We start from the raw sequence: 19,162 nt of genomic DNA on the forward strand, positions 1-19,162 counted from the left end.
CAGCTCAGGTTGCTCCAAGCCCCATCCAACCTTCAGCACTGCCAGGGATGGGGCAGCCACAGCTTCTGGGGGCAGCCTGGGGCTCAGCACACTCACCAAACAATTTCTTCCTAATATCTCATGTCCATCTCTGCTCTTGCAGCTTGAAACCAGTCCCCCTGTGTCCCATCCCTCCAGGCCCTTGTCCCAAGTCCCTCCCCAGCTTTCCTGGAGCCCCTTCAGGCACTGGAAGGTGCTCTAAGGTCTCCCTGCAGCCTTCTGCAGATAGAACACCCCCAACTCTCTCCCCCTGGCTCCAGAGCAGAGCTGCTCCAGCCCTTGGAGCATCTCTGTGGCTTCCTCTGGGTTTGCTCCAAAATCTCTATGCCCTTGTTCTGGGGGCCCCAGAGCTGGACCCAGCACTCCAGGGGTTGTCCCTAGAGGGGAGCAGAGGGGGGACAATCCCTGCCCTGCCCTTGCTGATCACACTACTGGGGACGCAGCTCAGGACACTGGAGGGTGTAGAAATGCTCCAGGTTTGAAACCCTGACAGCAGGGAACCCTCCCTTGGGGTGGGAAGGGCAGGTTGGACCTTAAGTGTACAGGAGGGTGTGGGGAGGCTTGGGCATCCCTCTGGGTCCCTTTTACCCTACAAGGGCTGGGCCTCATCTCCCCTTTGAACACAGTGGTGACAGATGGCACCCCACATCTCCAGGGACAGTGTCCATTGAGCCCTGTGGCAGGGCATGGGGCAAGGGGGGGGACCTGCATACACCAGCAGAGAGGAGATCCTGGTATCCCCAGGGTGTCTCAGAAGCTTTTTGCCACTCGGGAGAGCGATGCTGGAGCAGGGACAGATGTCCAAGAGCCATTAATTAATCTCAGGCTGGTAATGAGCTGTAACGGCTGCAGTGGTGAAGGCAAAGCCAGAAGGGGGCCATTCCCACCAGCTCCCTGCTCCTGTCCTCAGGATGAGTTCACACAAGTTCATCACTGGTGTGTCTGTTTCTGAGCCTGGAGTGTGGGACTGGTTTGGGGGATCCATCACCCCTCATCCGCAGGGATTTTCCTGGGGATGGCCCTGAGCAGGGAGAGTGTCAGGAGAAGAGTCCTGTGACCTAACTTTGGTGGGAAATCTCCTCTGCACGTTCCAGGAGTGACACAGGCAGGGGACAGTCCTGTATTTTTGTGAAGCAGCACCCCTGGGCTCAGTGGTGTCATGGGGATGTGGCCCCCATGCAGGGTCCTATCCCAGAGATACCCCCAGGTCCCCGTTCTGACAGGGATGGGAACCCACGAGGAGGGCAAACCAACCACCACCACTGTCCTCTGTGCTCAGCTGGCTCCTTGCTTGGTTCCCCCTAGATTTTTGTTCATGTTTTGACCCCAAATCGAGGTTCTCAGGAGCCCCCAGGATCTGGGGGTGGCCCAGTGAGGGTGATACTGGTCACCCACCAATACTCCACTCTCTTGTGGCAATGGTGGGTGTGGGAGTGACCTGTGCAAGGTTACTTGTGAGAGGTGACTGATGTGGGGAGACTGGTGTGAAAAGACCAGCCCAGGGTGAGGTGACCAAGAGGTGTGAGGTTACTGGTGGGGTGTGACCAATATAAAGGTGACACAAATGAAGGATGAGCAGTACAAGGTGATGGGTATGAAGAGTCTGTTTCAAGGTGACTGATGAGGGCCAAGCACTAAGAGAGAGTGAGAGATGAGCAATGGGAGGTGATGTGATGAGGGGCAACCAGTGTGAGGGGAGCAGTGCAGAGTGAGGGGTGTGAGGTGACCCATGAGGGGTGACCATTGTTAAGGGACGTGAGGGATGTGAGATGACTTGGACCACAGGTGATGGGCATGAGGGTGTGAGGCCACTGGTGGTGGTGTGAGGTCACTGGTGGGGGTGTGAGGTCACTGGTGGGGGTGTGAGGTCACTGGTGGGGGTGTGAGGTCATTGGTGAGGGTGTGAGGTCACTGGTGGGGGTGTGAGGCCACTGGTGGGGGTGTGAGGTCACTGGTGAGGGTGTGAGGTCACTGGTGGGGGTGTGAGGTCACTGGTGGGGGTGCCGGCTGTGAGGTCACCCCGCGAACCCACGAGAGAGGAGGGGCGTGGTCAACCGATGGGCGTGGTCTCCCGGTGCTGGGCGTGGTCTCCCGGTGGTGGGCGGGGCCGCGCTGAGCCGCCGCACGCGAGCCCGGAGGGGCCGGGGCTGCCGCAGCCGCCGCTCCGCTCCCGCCGCTCAGCTCCGGTGGTCCCGCTCCGGTCGGTTCCGCTCCACTCCCGCCGCTCCGCCCCGCTCCTCTCCCGCCGTCGCGGCCGGTAAGTGCCGCCGCGCTCCCGCCGAAGTTTGTCCCCGCTGCCGCAGCGGTGCGGGGCTCTGCGGGACGGGGCCGCCCGCGCTCCGCCCAGCCCGTCCCGGAGCCGTTCCGGGGCTGCCACAGTGCCCGGTGGGCTGGGACCGTGCCCGGTGGGGTGGGTGCGGCGGTGACCGGGCTGGCCCGGCTGGTAGCCGCCTCCCCGCCGGATGCAGGTAGTGGGGCGGGGGTCTGCGCTCCCCTCCGGGGTCGCTACCGGAACGCGGTTCCCCGCCGTGCCCTGTGCCCTGGTGCTGCCCGTGGCGTGCTACTCCCCGAAGGCAGCAGTGGTGAGCTAGAGGTGGGTGCAGCTGCCGGTGCGGGGGGCTGCAGAGCTGGCAGGGACCCCCCCTCCCACCCCGTCCGGGGACGTGGAGCAGCCCCGGGAGTGCAGAGCTGAGCTCCCGGGTCAAAGGTGCCCCCGGGCCCCGAGCGTTGCTCCAGCCCCGCATCCCGGGCGCGGGTTCCCTTGGGGTCCTGGACCGGGGGGTGTCCGGGAGCGCGGGGCTGTCCCCGGTGCAGCGCGGGGAACACGCCCCGGTGCTGGAAGCGGCTCAGCCGTGGTCGTGGGCGGCCGCAGGCCCCGCTGCACCGGCGGCTTCTCCGTAGCGGCCTGGCCGGGAGCCAGCTCCAGCCAACCCCTGCTCCGGACTGGATTTCCCCGCCGTAGCTGCAGCAAAGCTCCGGGATCCTCCTCCCCTGCTGGCCTCGCCGCCTGCTGTCGGGGTGCAGGGGGGTGTGTGTCTGTGTCACCCCAGGGCTGCGAAGAGGGTGTCTGCTCGGGGTGCTGCAGCCTTGGCACCCACTGCAGCGTCGGGGCTGTGCCCAGCACCTCGCTGCTCCCTGCAGCCTTCTTTGGAGGCGGGGGGGTGGGGGGGGAATAGTGACCCCCAGAGAGTTCGGCAAATTGTGCAGGGGACAGGCGAGATTGCAAGGTGACAGTGGTAACAGAGAAGAGGGGGACACGCATCTGGGCCACCCATCGCTTCGTGGTCCCCAGCTATGTCGTGTGTGTCCCTGCACCGGGTCCTCCAGGTGAGAGTGTCCGGGGCAGCGGGTGCTGCGGGATGTCACTCTCTGCGGGATGTCACTCTCTGCAGGATGTCCCTGACTGCAGCGTGTCACTCGCTGTAGGGTGTTCGGCAGCAAAGTCCCCCGTGGCGTGGCAGCCGCAGGGTGCTGCAGGACTCCCCGCCTGCTCCTCTGCAGCAGCAAAAACTTCTCTCCTGGCGCCAGGGCTTTCGCTCGCTGTGCGCTGAGGTGCTGCTGCAGCGATGTCACTCCCGTGCACGCTCCACGGAAGCGCAGCCACCGGCAGGAGTCCTCTCATCTCCTCTCATCTCCTCTCCTCTCTTCTCCTCTCTGCATTATTCCCGGCTGGCGCAGAGCCTTGGCCGCACGCTGCCGGGGGCTGCCGGAGCCCCGGGGCACCCTCTGAGCTGCCGGTGCTCGGCGCCTCTGCTGCGCCTCGATGCTTTTGGCCGCGGGGTCTCGGTGGGAAGAAGAGTGGTCTGTGTGCCAGAGAGGACGGGGCAGTGGGGAGGTGATGCATCCAAGGTCATTGAGGCCAGCAGTGGCAGTGGGACGTCACCTGTGCTGCTGGGGGAGAGCCCCATCCAGCAGAACTCCCCGCTGCCCCTCCCAAGCCCTCTCAGAACAACGCTCCGTCCCCTTCTTGCATCTGGGTGAAGCACAGAAATGAATCTGACCTTGCCCGAACACCCAGCACTCGGCCCAGCTCTCCCAACCCCCCGTGGCGAGCGCCAGTGCCCCGTTTGCCAGCAGCCGGCCCCAAGCCCCGGTGCCCCCGTTTCTGCAGGGCAAGGACACGTCCCTCGCCGCCCATGAGCCCGGTGAGAGTGGCAGCAGGGAGCCAGCATCGGCTGCGCTGCATCGGCAGCCCTGGCTCTGCACCCCTCTGCTGCACAGAGTCACGGGAGGGCGGGAATGAATAAATCCGTGTGCACCCTTAGAGATCCTTCCGTGTCCTTGCACATCCTCAGATATTCTTTTATGTGAATATATCCTTACCCAACTGGTCGGGGGGGTTGCACGCATCAAGCCCTGCTCACCGTGCGGGATGGGATGGTGCAGTGGGAGCATTTGCTGCTGGCTGCTCCCAGGGGAGCTGCCTCCTGCGAATAAAGTGGCAGGGACTGTCACTGGACTCGAGATAAAGGCCACCAAAGTGAGCAGGGATTCCTGCTCACCCCCCGAGGGGTGGGATCGGGTCCTTCCTCCAGCTCGTGGGGGTTTTGGCAAAGCCCCAGCTCCCGGAGCACTGCAGCTCTTCATGATGACTTGAGTTCCTCCTTCTCTGGGCTGTGCAGGGAGCTGTGCAGCCGTGCAGCCCTCCAGCAGGATCGATGCCCAAAGCAAACAGACGGGACCCAGCGCCCGCTGGTTTTTAAATCTAATTTTTTTCTTTTTTACCTTTTCTCTGCTCCCTGGCAGCAGAGCTCGGCCCTGTGCCTGGCTGTGTTCCTCCTCAGCCCGGTGGCTCCCGGTGCTTTGCCTGTGCCAATATCCGGAGCCACTGGTAAGTGCAGTTTGGCAAAATGGTTTTGCCCTTGGCTGCAGTCAGCCTTTTTCTCCCGGGTGAAGCCCTCCTGTTCCCCAGCTCATCCCCACGTGGGGCTGCGGCTGCCCTTGGCTTGGCTCCTGCCAGAGCCCACGTTCCCCAAAGGGCTCTTTGATTATTAGCCCTAATAATTGTGTTATCACATCGACTGAAGTGTTTCAGATGCCAAAGCTAATTTCGCTCTTCATGCCTTCCTTCTTCAGTAATGGGATTTTGATAACATCACGCAGCCAAAAGTATTGGAGAAACTCAGCATAATTCCCCATTTATTAATTAAACCATAAATTAGGCAGCATGCGGCTGGAATCCGTGATGCCCCACACTGGTGTGATCCTGCAGCCAGGGATGGTGCTGGCACTGGGGTGCGGGACCCCGGCCTCCCCAGGCTATGGGGCTGCTGCATCCCTGTCCCAAGTGCTGGAAAGTGGATGTCTGGTGCCTGAAGGAGGAATCGCTGATCCCTGGATCCTGATGCTGGTCTGTGAGTGGGGTGGGGGGCTGGCAGAGCTCCCTGACAACCCCTCTGGGGTGGCTGCTGCCGGTGCTGGTCAGTGGAGCTGGTCTGGCAGCCCACCCTACGGCTGGCTGGGGGTCGAGGGTCCCTCACTGCCCATGAGCCACACAAAAGTGATTCTGCCAAACTCCCCTGGAGCTGGGAACAGCCTCTGAGCTGCTCAGCAACACGGTGGTGTGTTGGGGGAGACATTTCCCACCTTCTCCTGCAGGACATGGGATGTCCACGGGGACACGCAATGACTGAGCTGTCGGGACCAGGGATCCTCAAGGCAGCACCACGGCTCTTATCAGCCTTGAGCAGAGGATTCAGTGTGGAAAACAATCCCAAAATTCCACTGCTGTGCATAGATGTACAGGCATGTAGGGCTCTGGTGCTGTCTTGCTCTGCTCCCAGGGGAGGTGAGGGGTTTTCTCCTGGCACTACAGCCTGGGGAGGTGATGAGGCTGGTGTGTCCCTGTTGTCACCCACACTCCAGCCCTGTGCTGCTGCCAGCAGCCTGGCACAGCTGCTGCCTGGTGCTGCAGCAAGCTGCTGCGTGGCCATGCCAGGTTCAGAGCTGGTTTGTGCTGCAGGAGGCCCTGACTGAGCCCCTCTCACTCTGGTGGCCCTGCTGTGGGGACCCCGAGAGGGGATGGTGGCTACCAGTGGCTTTTCCAGCAGTGGGTGCAGCAAGGATGCTTTGCAGCTCCCCAGAGCTGTCCAGGTTATTCCAGGTGTGGAGTAGCCTCCCCTGGGAGGCATCCCTCTGCACCCCTGTGTTTGTGTCCCTTGGCGACCTGGAGCAATGTAGGGACACAACTTGGGGTGTTCGGGCAAGAGAAAAGGAACCCCTGTGGTGCAGGGCTGGGCTCTGGAGCTCTCACCATGGCTTTTCTCCATCTGCACGAGGTTTATTTGTGGGAGTCAGTTCCCAGTGGCCTTGACGAAGCTTCGTGCAGCAATTATTTCCCCCTGGGTTGGTGTGGTGCTGTGTCCTCACTGATGCCATCACCTTTCTGCCTCTGCTGTCCCCTTTCTCACCCCAGATGACACCAGTGTGGGTGGCCGTGGGGATGCAGGGCTGTCCTCTGCCTCTGGGGCTCCCTGTGCCATGGGGATGCTCAAGCAGCCACCAGGGTTGCCCCAGGAGGGAGCTGGTCCCCTGCTGGCAGGGAGGAGAGAGACGCTGGATGCTGAGCACTGCTGGGTCCTCCCTGGTGCTCAGAGTTGTTTTTCTAGATTTCTGACACCAACCTCATACTTGTCTGAGTGCTTTGGAGTTCTCTCAACAGGCACGTGGAGCCTTACCCCTAGGCATTGCTCCTCCTGGCTCTCCTCTGCCCATTGAACCCAGGTTTGTTCAGCTCAGGAGCAGTGTGGGGAGAGCTCTCCCTCCTCCTGTCTCAGATCGATCTGTCTGTCTCGGCTCGCTCCTGGAGCAGCTGCTGGCTCATCCCCAGGAGCTTGGCTGGATTATTTTTCCTACCCCCACATTGCTCAGGAGCTGTGGCTGTTGCACAGAGCCATTGCAGGGGATGCTGGAGCAGAGTAGCAGAGTGGGGCTGACCCGGGCAGGATTTGGGGATACTCTGGGCCCTGTGGTGCCTTTGGAGAGACAGAATAACTGAACCCATCACCTTCTTGTTGCCCTATTTTGCTGGTGGAGCAAGGCTGGGCCACCACAGCAACACTGGTGCCAGGGAGAGGGCTGGGCATGAGCAGTGCCCCTTTCCTTGGTTCTGGGATTTGCAGCTCTGCATGCCAGGAACGGGCTGCTGGTGCTGGCTGTGGCTGGGGGGAGCCTGGTAGATGCTCCGGTGTCCTGGGGGACAGCCGTGTCCCCTCAGCTTTGGAGACCAAATGTCACCTACCTCGTGTCCTTCCTCTGCTGGGGGCTGGTGGTGATGCTGGCAGTCACTGGTACCCAGGGCCTGACTCTCTGAGCAGGGGGCAGAACGGGCTCATCCCCAGCTCCTGGCACCCCCAGGGTGCTGGTCCTGTCACCAAGGGCTGGTGGGAGCCGTGGGCCAGCAGTGGGAGCCGGGGTTTGAGTTGGGAGCAGCAGGAGCTGTTAATGAGGTACCTGATGATGAATGAATTCGCTGTCTGGAACTGCCAGGAGTCTCCTGGCTTTGCTGTAAATAACGGAGCCAGCACAATGCAGGAGCAGGTCCTGTGCTGAAGGCAAGAGGCAGCCTCTAAACCCAACAATCTTTGCATTTGTTTTAAAATTTTTGATTCCTCACGATCCGCCCCCTGAGCCTGGGGCTGGGTGCCCTTCCTCAAGGCTGGGGGCTCCATGGTGGGACCCCAGCACGTGGGGCAGCAAGGCCAGAGCTCACCCCGAGGCCCCTGGCCCCATCCATGGTGGCAGTGTCTGTCCCTTTTCCCTCCAGCTCAAGGTGAGGGTGGGGACACCTGGATGTGACCCTGGGGCTGTGGGGACGTGCAGGAGACACGTTTGCACCCACCAGGCAGCTCATCACATTTTACAGGACCTGTGTGGTGCCCCCCAGAATTATTCATGTGTTGAGGCAGGGACTGCTGAGCCCCAGCACAGGATTTTTCATTAGAGGAGCTGGCTGCTGGCTGGTGGTGAGAGGCAATGGAGGAGGCTTCGGCTCCAGCCAGGGTGCTGTTGGCTGGGGAGCAGCACGTGGCTGTGTCCCTCACCCCAGCCCCGTGTCACTCACCCCAGCATTGGCAGGGTCCTGGCATGGTGCTGAGCTGGGGGGGATGATGTGGTTCCCCCTGTGTGTGGAGTTTCTCCCTGAAGGCTCTGCTGCTCCATGCTGTGCCTCAGTTTCCCTCAGTGGTCTGGCAGCAATGTGCTGTGAGGGGCTGTGAGAGCACCGGGGGGGGTTCACTGCTCAGAGGGCTGGGGGGATGCACAGGGGTCGTGCTGGTGGGTCCAGCAGATGGGATCTCCCCCACCAGCCCTGGAGCTGCTGTCCCTGGGAGCAAAACAACCACTGGCATCAAGATGTGGCTGGGGTACTGCCAAATATTTTATCTCTACCCTGAACCCCCTGCCACCCCCTGGGACACATGGCAGGAAGGTGCCCGGGCTTCCTGCTGACATGGGGGTGGGAGGGGGATCCCCTCTGGGACCAGTTTGGGATTTTCCTGACACCCCAAGCCCAAGTTCTGGCATGGGGCAGTGCAGGGTTTGGGGTCAGCCCCAAGGGTGATGTTCCTGGAGGGCTGGGGGTTCCCCATGGGTGCTGCAGCCCTGGCTCTGCCATCCCAGAAAGGAGCAGGGACTCCTTGTTCCCATCCCAGGAAAGCAGCAGTGGGATTCAGGGTTGTCAGCTAACGAGCCCCCTGAGTTGGAGTCTCCTGGGGCCCAGGGAACCCCCTCTCTATCCCCCTGCCCGCTGCCTAGCCCTGTGCTCTGCCGGATGCTAATTGCATCCTCAGCCTCATTAATCTTGATTTGTTGTTGCTTTCTGCCCCTGGGCCTCGCAGCCACCTCTGCTGCCCCAGCAGGGAGAGGTTTGGGTTTCCCACTCCCCCCTGCAGAGGAGTCAGGGGGGGATTCCAGAAGCCGGAGCCCCCCAAAGCCCCCACCCTGCCAGGGACATCCCGGGACATCCCAGACCTTCTGTCTGTCCCCTGATTGCTTTCAGGGCTTCACACAGCAACTTCACTGATGAGGACAAGGGGCTGGAACTCCCCTCTCATCCACCTCCCCTCCTGTCCCACCGTGGGTGCAGAGGTGGGGGAGCCCCTGCCCGGGGTGCTGGGGACTGTCCTGCTCTGCCCAAGGCATCATCCCAGGGAGGAGCCCAGGGGCCCTTTGCAGATGGTATTTGGTAATGATCAGGGACCCCACCTCAGTCTCGGGGCAAGGATCACTGGAAACAGTCATAACCCTCTTTATTTATTGATGGCCTTAAGACACAGGGGGGTGGAGGGGTTGGGGGGCAGCTCTGAGCCAGTGGGGGGATAAAGAGGAAGCTTCAAGCCAGGGAGGAATTGCAGCCCATGTCCTGTGTGGGGGTGGCTGAGGAGCATCAGGGATCCCAGCTCCTGCCTGAGCCCTGGCCAGTGCCTGCTGCACCCTGCAGGGGGAAAAAGAAAAATTGCAGAAGAAGCTAAAAAAAATAAAAAGGAAGCAGAGCCCGAGCAGGAGTGAGGACTGCAGTGCTGACTGCACCAGCTGCACCCACTGCAGGGACTGCACAGACTGCAGGGACTGCATTGCAGTGCTGCCAGCCCAGGGCCTGCACCCACCAACACCCCAATACCCTCCTGGGGGGGTGTCCCCGTGTCAGGCAGGGGAAGGGCTCTGGGACAGGGACGGGGACAGACCCAGGAATTTGCTCCATTGGGCTGGGAGCAGCTTTGCCCCCACAGCCAAGGGGCTGCCCCCCTTGGATCTGTCCTCTTGAATCCTCTGCCCCCTTGTGCCACTCTCCCCCATATCTGCCCCCTTGTACCTTCCCCTCCTGTACCTTGCCCCCCTCTATCTGCCCCATGGTGCCTGGCAGGGATGGGGGACCTGACCCAGGACAGCTGGTGAGGTGGTGGCAGAGCAGGGATGGGGCCATGCCCAAGGACACGCTGCCCCACAGCTGCCCCATGGCACCCCACACCCTGCCCCACACTGCACAGCCCTGGGTGGAGGGGGGGGCAGGCTCAGTGGCCCCTGCCCATGGGGGTCCCCAGGAGCACACGTGCACACCCCCCATCCCATCCCCTGCCTCAGTTTCCCATGGCCCTTGTGTCTGCCAGCTCCTGCTGAGCCCTGCAAGTGGGCAAGTGAAGCAGCTGGGGCAGATCAGGGACCAATTAGTGCTGCTAATTATCTCAACCTGTTCAAAACCACCCCCCCCAGTGAGCCCTGATGCTGCCTGCAGACCCCCCCTGGGCCTGAGCAGCACCCAAACCTCCCCCCCCCCCCAGCAGCAACTTTTACCCCAGGTGAGTTCCTGCACTGCATCTCATCCCCCCCACTCCCCCCCTCACCCCAGCAGGGATTATAATTTATTTCCAGAGATCAATTATCTGCTGCTGACAGTCACTCTGGGGTGGGGACCCCCTGCCCTGTGCCCACCCAGGGGTGCAGAGGTTTGCACAGGGCGTGCACAGACATTGCTGGTGCAGGATGCACCACAGCACAGTGTGTCAAACCCTTCCAGCAGTGTTCACACCTCTGCACACCCTTCTGCACACTCTGAGCAGCCCTGCACATGTGTGTGCCCTGACATGCAGAGGACACGTGTGCAGCCATTGGGGGGGGGGGGGGGAGCAGAGCAGTGCCAGGTTCACTCCACAGTGGGATGTGGTGGCTGTGGGCACCTCCAGCATCTTAGTCCAGCACCCAACACCATCCAGTGCTGAGTTACAGGGAGCTGTGACAGGTTCAGGTGTTCAGGGTGCTGTGTGGGGGCTCTGTGATGCTGCTGCTGCTCACAGCAGTTGTGGCCCTTCCATGGGACATGGAAGTGTGCCCATGGCTCTGGGCAATCCAGCTCTAGCAGGGGGGTGGACAAGATGATCTCTAGATCTGGATTCAGACTCCTGTGATTCTGTGCCCAAGCACCCAGCTGTTGCCTTGCTGCCCATGCAGGTGTCCCCAGTGCAGGTGGCTGGGCACAGGGAGGGGTGGGGGCAGGAGGAAACTGGGTGACCTTGAGTCAGTGTTGTGTTTCAGGGAGCCTCTGACCCAACATGACCTTCAAGCAAGCGTCCATGATGGCCCCGGAGGCCACGACCACCACAGTGGCCATGGCCACGATGGAGAATTCCACGGAGGCTGCAGGGTCAGGTGAGAGCAAGGAGGACATGTTCACCAAGCTGAGGGACAAGTTCATGAATGAGCTCAACAAGATTCCTTGTGAGTAGTTGCATCTTTTTTCCCCGTGACCCCATGAGCACCCCAGCCTCAGTGGGATGAGGCAGTGGGGTGGCTCTGGGGCTGTCCCTGACATTGGTTTTTCCTGCAGTGCCACCCTGGGCCCTCATTGCCATTGCTGTGGTAGCTGGACTCCTCATCCTCACCTGCTGCTTCTGCATCTGCAAGAAGTGCTGCTGCAAGAAGAAGAAGAACAAGAAGGAGAAGGGCAAAGGCATGAAGAATGCCATGAACATGAAGGACATGAAGTCAGGCAACCAGGTGATGTCCTTCTGGACTGCTTGTTGTGGGACAATACCTCTGGCTGAGCTACAAACTGCCCTGGGGCACTGAGCCAGCAGAGAGGGATGGAGACACCAGGATCCTGGGAGAGGGAACCTGGAGCAGAGGCAGCAGCATCGTTCTCCTTCAGTGCCTGGTGGCTTGGATGGGACCAGGTGATGCTTCACCTGAACCACCAAATGTTGATTTAACCCCTTGTGTCTCCTCACTTTCCTATGAGTTGCCTTCTCATTTCTCTGGGCCATCAGGGCGACCCCCACCACACCAGTTTAAGGTCTCCAAAAAGCCAGTGCTGAAGAGGCAGATGCTGGGGCATGGAGTGGAGCTGGGAAGCTGGGACCATCTGCCCAACCTGGGGCCATGGGCAGGAGGGTTTGGGTGCCCATCCCTGCTCTTCAGAGCCCTGTGGACCCCATGGGCACCAGGCAGGGCTGGAGAGGGGAGTGCTGAGGAGATGCCCCGTCACAGCTGCCTGACTGCATCACCCCACCAAGGGGGGAGCTGTGGGGTGGGATTCCCCTGTGTGCTGACCCTGTACGAGCCCTGGCTCCCCACCACACTGTGGCCCCTTCCCAGTGCTCCCTGTGATGTGTCTCTCTTCCCACATGCTGCCCTGGCTGTGTCTTCCTCCTCCATCCTGGACAACATCCATGGTAGGTGCCACCACAAGCCTCCTTCTCTATAAGCTGCTTCCAGGGTGGGACAGGGGATCTGGGGACACATCAGAGGTGATGAGGGGCCCTGTCCCTCATGAGGACAACCCAGGAGGTGAGAAGCCAGAAAGATTGGGATGCTGGAGGTCCCCAGAGGTGTGGGGATGAGGCTGCTGGGCTGTGACCCTGGCACTGAGCACCCCTGGGCACCTTGGCTGCTGTTGCAGGACCAACAGGATGATGATGATGCTGAGACGGGTCTGACAGAAGGGGAAGGGGAGGAGGAGGAGAAGGAACCAGAGAACCTGGGCAAGCTGCAGTTCTCACTGGACTACGATTTCCAGGCAAACCAGGTGATGGAGGGGCTGGGCTGAGGAGGAGGGGAGTGGGGTTTGCCCAGGGAGAGGATTTGAGGGAAGTCTCCCTGTTGGACCTGAGTGGCATGGGAGGGAGCTGAGTGCTGCCCCACGTTGGGCTGGAGGTGAGCCCTGGGCATCAGCACCATCTTGCTGAAGACACCTCTGCCCCTCCAGCTGTCAGTGGGGATCCTTCAGGCTGCTGAACTGCCAGCTTTGGACATGGGTGGCACCTCAGACCCCTATGTCAAGGTGTTCCTGCTCCCAGACAAGAAGAAGAAGTATGAGACCAAAGTGCAGAAGAAGACACTCAACCCTGCCTTCAATGAGACCTTCACCTTCAAGGTGAGCTCTTTCCTACCCATCACACTGCACCTTTTCTCCCATTCCCATCTTTTCCCCAGACTGTCCTGGTCCTGACCTGGCTGCTGGGAGCCTTGGGCTCCTCTGAGCCTGTCGCCACCTTGGTGGCCCTCTCTGTGCAGGTGCCCTACCAGGAGCTGGGTGGGAAGACTCTGGTGATGGCCATCTATGACTTCGATCGCTTCTCCAAGCACGACATCATTGGAGAGGTGAAGGTGCCCATGAACACTGTGGACCTGGGACAGCCCATCGAGGAGTGGCGGGACCTGCAGAGCGGCGAGAAGGAGGAGGTGGGAGTGGGGCAGTGCCAGGCCCTGGGCTGAGACCCTTGGGGGGGTTGTGATGTGCTCTGCTTTCTGGGTCATCTCAGGTGAGATTGGGTCTCACCAGGATGCTGTGCATGGCATGGCCTGGGCAGGACCTAACCCCGTTCCCCTGTCCAGCAGCTTTTCTGTGACAAAAACAGAGCATCAATGCCTTGGGTGCTGTGCTGGGCTTGGGTGGCTCCAGACCATCAGTGATCCAACCCTTGTGTCCGTGCACGAGGTGCCAGGGCTTGGGGGGACCTGCATGGGGCACCATGTCCCAGCTCTGCAGCACAATTCTCTGGCAAAGCTTTGACATCTGCTCCCCTCGGCAGCCAGAGAAGCTCGGAGATATCTGCATCTCCCTGCGGTACGTGCCCACGGCTGGGAAGCTCACTGTCTGCATCCTGGAGGCCAAGAACCTGAAGAAGATGGATGTTGGGGGTCTCTCAGGTGGGTGTGGGCTCATGGGCATCCTCATCCTGCTCTGCCATGGGGCTCTCAGCAGCCTTTGTTGGGAAGGACACTGTGGCCATCAGTCTGGCAGGGTTTGGGGAAGCCTCCAGAGCCTGGGTCCTCCTGCCTTGGAGTCAGCTCAAAGTCTGTCTGAGGTTGAGGGGAGATGGGATGGGATGAGCACCCTGACCATTCAGAAGGACATCAAGTTTGTCCTGTCACTGTGTCCAGGGTCAGGACACTGCAGGACCTGGGTACTGAAAATGCTCCTCTGCCATTTTCTCCTAGTTGTGCTCCTCCTTGACTTGGGGCTGAGGGCCTCAGTTGATGTCATGTTTTATGCTGGGCTGTCCTGCTCCAGGTGACCAGCACCTGCTGATGTCACCTCACTGTCCTGAGTCTTCCTACAAGGAGACCCACAGGATGCTAAAGGGGCTTCACCTTTGACCAGTTGGTCCCACAAATCCTCTCCAGCCCAAATATTTTGGCTGTGGTTTCCATCCACAAACTTCAGACCACCTTTAGTCTCCTTACCCCATGGTGCACCTCATCCTGGGCTGAGACTTATTCTGGTGATAGTCCTGGCTGATGGACCCTCCTTCCCCCCCAGATCCCTATGTGAAGATTCATCTGCTGCAGAATGGCAAAAGGTTGAAGAAGAAGAAGACCACAGTCAAGAAGAAGACCCTGAACCCCTACTTCAACGAGTCCTTCAGCTTTGAGATCCCTTTTGAGCAGATACAGGTTTGTGCAGTAATTTCCCTGGGAGGCAGATGGGGTTGGGTGTGATGGGAGAAGTCCCACATCTGTCTGAGCCCATATCCCATCCTTCCCCCCAACCTGAGTGACTCCTGCCAAGCTTCTGGTCTGATCACCAACAAAGTAGGTGCAGTCCCAACCTTGTCCTGGGCTGATGCTGAGGGCTGCTGGGCAGCAGCCATGGCAGTTGCAACCCCCAACCCCAACTCAGAGCAGCAATGGGACTTTCTTCTGTTCCTGGTCCTATGGTGCTCACTCCCAGGGCAGCAGGCACTCCCTGGTGGTACTGGAGGCATTTTGGGCCACTGGTAGGTGAGTTCTGCCCCTCCATGTCCCTTGCCTCAGATGGGTTCTATCAAGCCCTGCAGCTGGCAGCTCTTGCCCAGCCCCACACCACGCCTTGGTGCCTTTCCCAGGTGGCCCCATCCAGATGAGCTGGGCCCTCACGATGGCTCTGCCAGCCCAGGATCCTCTGGGAAGGATGTGGAGGAACCTATGGGCACGGAGGGGACTCTGCCCTAAAATGCAGCTGAGTCCTGGGGGATCCCTGGGGTTGCCCACTGAGCCATCTCAGGTCTGGGGACAGCATAAAGGCCGTGGAGCCTCCAGTGCCACTGGGCCTTCCCACCCCTCTAAAGAAGTTTTCCTCCTTTAGAAAGTGCAGGTGGTCATCACGGTGCTGGACTACGACAAGCTGGGGAAGAACGAAGCCATTGGGAAGATCTTCACGGGCTGCAACTCCACGGGCACGGAGCTGAGGCACTGGTCTGACATGCTGGCCAACCCCCGGCGGCCCATAGCCCAGTGGCATTCCCTGAAGCCAGAGGAAGAAGTAGATGCAGCTCTTGGGAAAAACAAATAGGAAGCAGTGCCGGGCAGCACGGCCCCACGGACAGTCAGAGCGACCCAGAGCTACTGATACCTCAGTTCTGCAACCTTTGGTTTTGGTTCTTCTGTTCCGTTTTAAGCTGAAATACCCTTTGATGGCTGTGGAAGGGTTTTAGACAGTCCCAATAGCTTCCAGGGGAAGAGGCTCAAGACAAGGATGGTTCTTTTCGTTCTCCAGCATCGCTCCCTTCTGCTGCATGTCCCATCCCCTCCACCCACCATCCCTTCCACGTGCAAAATCACCACCATGTCTGGGACCACCTCCAGCACCCACCTCACCTGCAGCATTGCTGCCACCGTCCTTCCCTTGGGATGATGTGGGGAACCACCCCCTGTGCTTGAACAGCTTGTGTGGATGTGGGAGTGGTGGAGAAGGAGACCCAGGCTGCTCCTGCTCCTGCTCTGCTGCCCTCGGGGAAGGGGGAGAGCTGTGGCTCCAGGCTGAGGATGGCCACAAGGCCCCAGCCAGCTCCAGGTTTGGCTTTTGCTGGGGAGAATTTGCAGGGGGGGTGGGCCTGGTGCAGCAGGGGGGGTGCAAAGCCCAGAGCTCTGCAACCAGAGCCCTGGGGGTCTGCTCTGAGGAGCTCCTGGTAGGATGTGCACACAACGTGTGTACAGAGTGTGTACCACCACCAGCTCCACCAGAACACTGTTTTGTCCCCAGGGCTGAGAGAGGACAAGGCTGGACAATTTTCTTGTGTATCCCATCTTACTTGGTTGAAACTTGTAGCTGCTTCCCCAAGGTAGTTCACACCAGGGGGGTCTCCAGATGTGCGGGGGCAGCGTCCCCGAGTGGTGCCCGGGGCCTCCCCAAAGGCCACTGTGTGTCCCCAGGGCTCAGCCCCCCCTCACTGCTGCATCTCACCCCACTGATGCTGCTGGGGATGGCAGAGCAAGGCTGTGTCCAGCAAGGGACCAACCCCCCCACCCCGAGCTGCTGCTCCCCACCAGGACATTGGCTGCTGAACCCCCCTGTCCTGCTCCCCTGGGGACAAAAGCCATAAACACGTCCCTGACCGTGGGCAAGAGCTTTTCCAGGCCACCTCTTTCACCATGGGATAAGCCACAGAACAAGCCCCTGAGCTGGAATTCCAATGTTGTTCCCCGTGGCTGGGAATAATGGGTTCGTCAGCCCTGCCCAGTTGATCCCAGTCTGTACTGGAGCCCTGTTGGGAGCTGCTGTTTCCATCCCAGACTCAGCTCCCCAACACCTCCTGCTCCCTGCTCTGCTTTGCTTTCCTGGACTCAGTTTTCCAGAGTTTTGGCACAGTTCAGAGCAAAGGGTGTTGGATCTCCAGCAAAGGGGGGATGGAGAGCAAGGAGCAGCAGAGCTCTGGGACCCTGAGTTTGGGGGCAAAGTGCCAAAAGTGACCTCACTCCCTCAGATACTTCGGCAGCTCCCTGCAGCTTCCCAAAGGGCATCTCAGCCCTGGAGGAGATGATGGGAAACTTGGTGGCAACCACAGCTCATGGGGTTCAAGTTGGACATGGAGACAAGGCCCTGCCCCTGAAGGGTTGTGCAGCCCTGGGACAGGTCCCCAGGGAGGGACATCCTTGTCCTTGGATAGCCAAGCTGCCATGTGGTGGTGGGAAGGTTGGACCAGAGACCTCCCAGGACCTCCACCACCCCTTGGAGGTGCTTGGCCAAGTGTCCTGTGTCCCAGCAGGGCTGCTGGAGCTGTGGCTGGGTGATGGTGGCACCAGGGCCACCAGCAGCTTCCTGGGTCAGCAGGTGGGTCCTGCAGGGCCATCACCAACTTTCATTAGGACCCTTTTCCTAATGGGTGTCAGCAAACGAGTCCCTGCCCCACTTGTGTGGCCAAACAGAGGAGAAATCTTGGGGTGCTTTTAGTTACTGGGGAGCTGGGGGTGCCCAATGCCCCTTGTCCAGGGTCCTTGTCCTGTCCCTTGACTGGCAGGATTCGGACCCTCATGTTTTGGGGTCCACCTGGGCACTGAGTGGGAGGGGGCATTTGCCTCTTGTGGAAATGGGATAAAAAAGAGGGACCTGGAAAGAGCCCTAAAGTCCTCCTGGTGTGGTTTGGGAGCATTCACGGTCCCCCAGCTTTCCCTGGGAAGCAGGCAGAGGTGTCACACCCCCCACCCCCCACATCCTCATCTGCACCTCCCTGCACCCCCCCTGCACCCCTCAGACTTCCAGGGTCTCTCCAGGAGCAGAAGCCCCTCTGGTGACAGTTCCCATTCCATTTCCATGGCTGTTTTCCATTTGGACTCTTTAAACCTCAGGGGGGGGGGTGGTGGAAACTGACTTTAACACATAATTTTATTTATTTTTTTTTTTAGTAAAAAAAAAAATAGGAAAACTAACATTAAAGCCATCTGTGCTGCCTCTGACCCCCTCCTCCCCCCAGCTGTGTGTAGTGATCAGTGTATGGAGCCACCCCGTGTCCCCACGAGCCGTGCATGAAGCAGCAGTAGCAGCATGGATAGAGCCCAGGGGGGGGGCTGCCCCCTCTGCCCCCCCGCTCACCCCCACTGCCGAGATGGTGATGAACAAAACTCATTGCTCGAGTGCTCCCCACCCCACCCCACTCCTCAAATTAAAAAACAAACAAACAAAAGAAAATATAAAAAATTATAAAATCATGTAAAAGAAGAAAATAATGCCAAGAAGCCAAGCATGCCAAGCCAGCCCTGCCAGCAGAGGGTGAAGGTGTCACCGATGCAGCTGTGAGACTTCCACGTGTGTCTTGTCCCCGTGTTTTGTGGCGTTTATTCCATGGCAGCATCGTGGCTTCGGTGTCCCGTGTGGCGTTGCTGCATTTCACTGTCAGAGCAATTTCTTTAGAAGCCATATGAGACCACGGTGTGCCGGGACCCCACAGGGAGGGGCCCACAGGAAAGCCGTGCCCTCCCCCTCCCCCTCGTGTGTCCACTCTCCCCCCCGGTTCCGTGGGGCTTTGGCTGCCAGGCTGGGCCACGACGGCCACCGCCTGGGTGGCCACGGATGCCACGGTCGTGCCAGGCCAGGGGAGGAGGCAGTGCTGGGCAGGGATGCTGGGCCCCAACTGCCTGTGGCATTGCTGCAACGGGATGTGGGAGTGATCTGATGGCAAAGAAGCTTTCTGGAGCAATTTGGGTTATTTCTGCCATGTTTGGTGGTTTCCATGTCAGGGCTTCCCCCTCTGCCAGCCGCCCCATGGTGGGACCCCAGCCCTGCCACCCAGACGCTCAGCTTTGGTCTCCCGGGTTAAAAGGAAGGGAATCCAGGAGGCTTGGCAACAAGCTTGGTTTTCTTTTCCTTTTTTCCCCCCCAAACCTGGGAGGGAGGAGGGAGCAGCTCCTCCGGGAGCCTGGGGGCAGTTCCTGGGACAAGGGTCCCCCCCCTGCTCTGCCCTGTCCTGGCCCCGCAGCGCTCACTCTGCAGGGAGCTGCTTTTAAAGCCCCTTCCCCTCGTGTGGACTCTGTCGTTTCTGTCTCCTATCGTTCTATGGTTATTTTGTATGATATCTGTCTCCTTATTAAAGAAACGAGCTGAAAGGAGCCCCCGTTTCCTTCTGGTTTTGCTGCTGGGGCTCAGTGGTGTGGCCGTGGTGGGGGACGCACAGGGACAAAGGGGGGATGGGGGTGCAGGGGGAGCCCTGTGAGGGTCCAGGTCCCCCTGAAGTGAGAGTGTGCTCACACACCTCCTGGGAATGTCTCCACACAGCCTTGAGCCCGGCTGATCGTGGCTGGTCCAGATTTTGGGTGCAGGTGGGAAAATATAAGAGGTCCCCACCACATTATTCAGCCCCAGCACACAGTTTGGTCCATACAGTCCTGCTTAGGTCCTGCCTTGCTTTCCAGAAGTGCTGGATGCCTCAAACCCAAG

General features: G+C 59.9%; 1 protein-coding gene across 1 annotated transcript; it reads left to right on the forward strand.

Annotated features, from left to right (window-relative positions):
* The first annotated feature begins 2,172 nt into the window (after positions 1–2,172).
* On the forward strand, positions 2,173–18,834 carry SYT2 (synaptotagmin 2). Its single transcript, XM_071768498.1, has 9 exons — positions 2,173–2,296; positions 11,068–11,250; positions 11,360–11,529; positions 12,440–12,556; positions 12,737–12,904; positions 13,045–13,212; positions 13,563–13,680; positions 14,294–14,427; positions 15,098–18,834. Exons 2-9 carry the CDS (start codon positions 11,085–11,087, stop codon positions 15,302–15,304), a joined length of 1,248 nt encoding a protein of 415 aa, XP_071624599.1. The 5' UTR covers positions 2,173–2,296; positions 11,068–11,084; the 3' UTR covers positions 15,305–18,834.
* Positions 18,835–19,162: the final 328 nt, after the last annotated feature.

This window comes from Heliangelus exortis, chromosome 25 (genome assembly GCF_036169615.1).
Source record: "Heliangelus exortis chromosome 25, bHelExo1.hap1, whole genome shotgun sequence".
NCBI classification, from domain to species: Eukaryota; Metazoa; Chordata; class Aves; order Apodiformes; family Trochilidae; genus Heliangelus; species Heliangelus exortis.

Excerpts from the sequence above, each read along its gene's own strand:
- SYT2 (XM_071768498.1), top strand. The coding sequence starts at position 11,085 with ATGACCTTCAAGCAAGCGTCCATGATGGCCCCGGAGGCCACGACCACC. Across the intron at positions 12,557-12,736 it reads ACGATTTCCAGGCAAACCAG|CTGTCAGTGGGGATCCTTCA; the intron begins GTGATGGAGGGG and ends CTGCCCCTCCAG. Across the intron at positions 13,681-14,293 it reads GGATGTTGGGGGTCTCTCAG|ATCCCTATGTGAAGATTCAT; the intron begins GTGGGTGTGGGC and ends CTTCCCCCCCAG.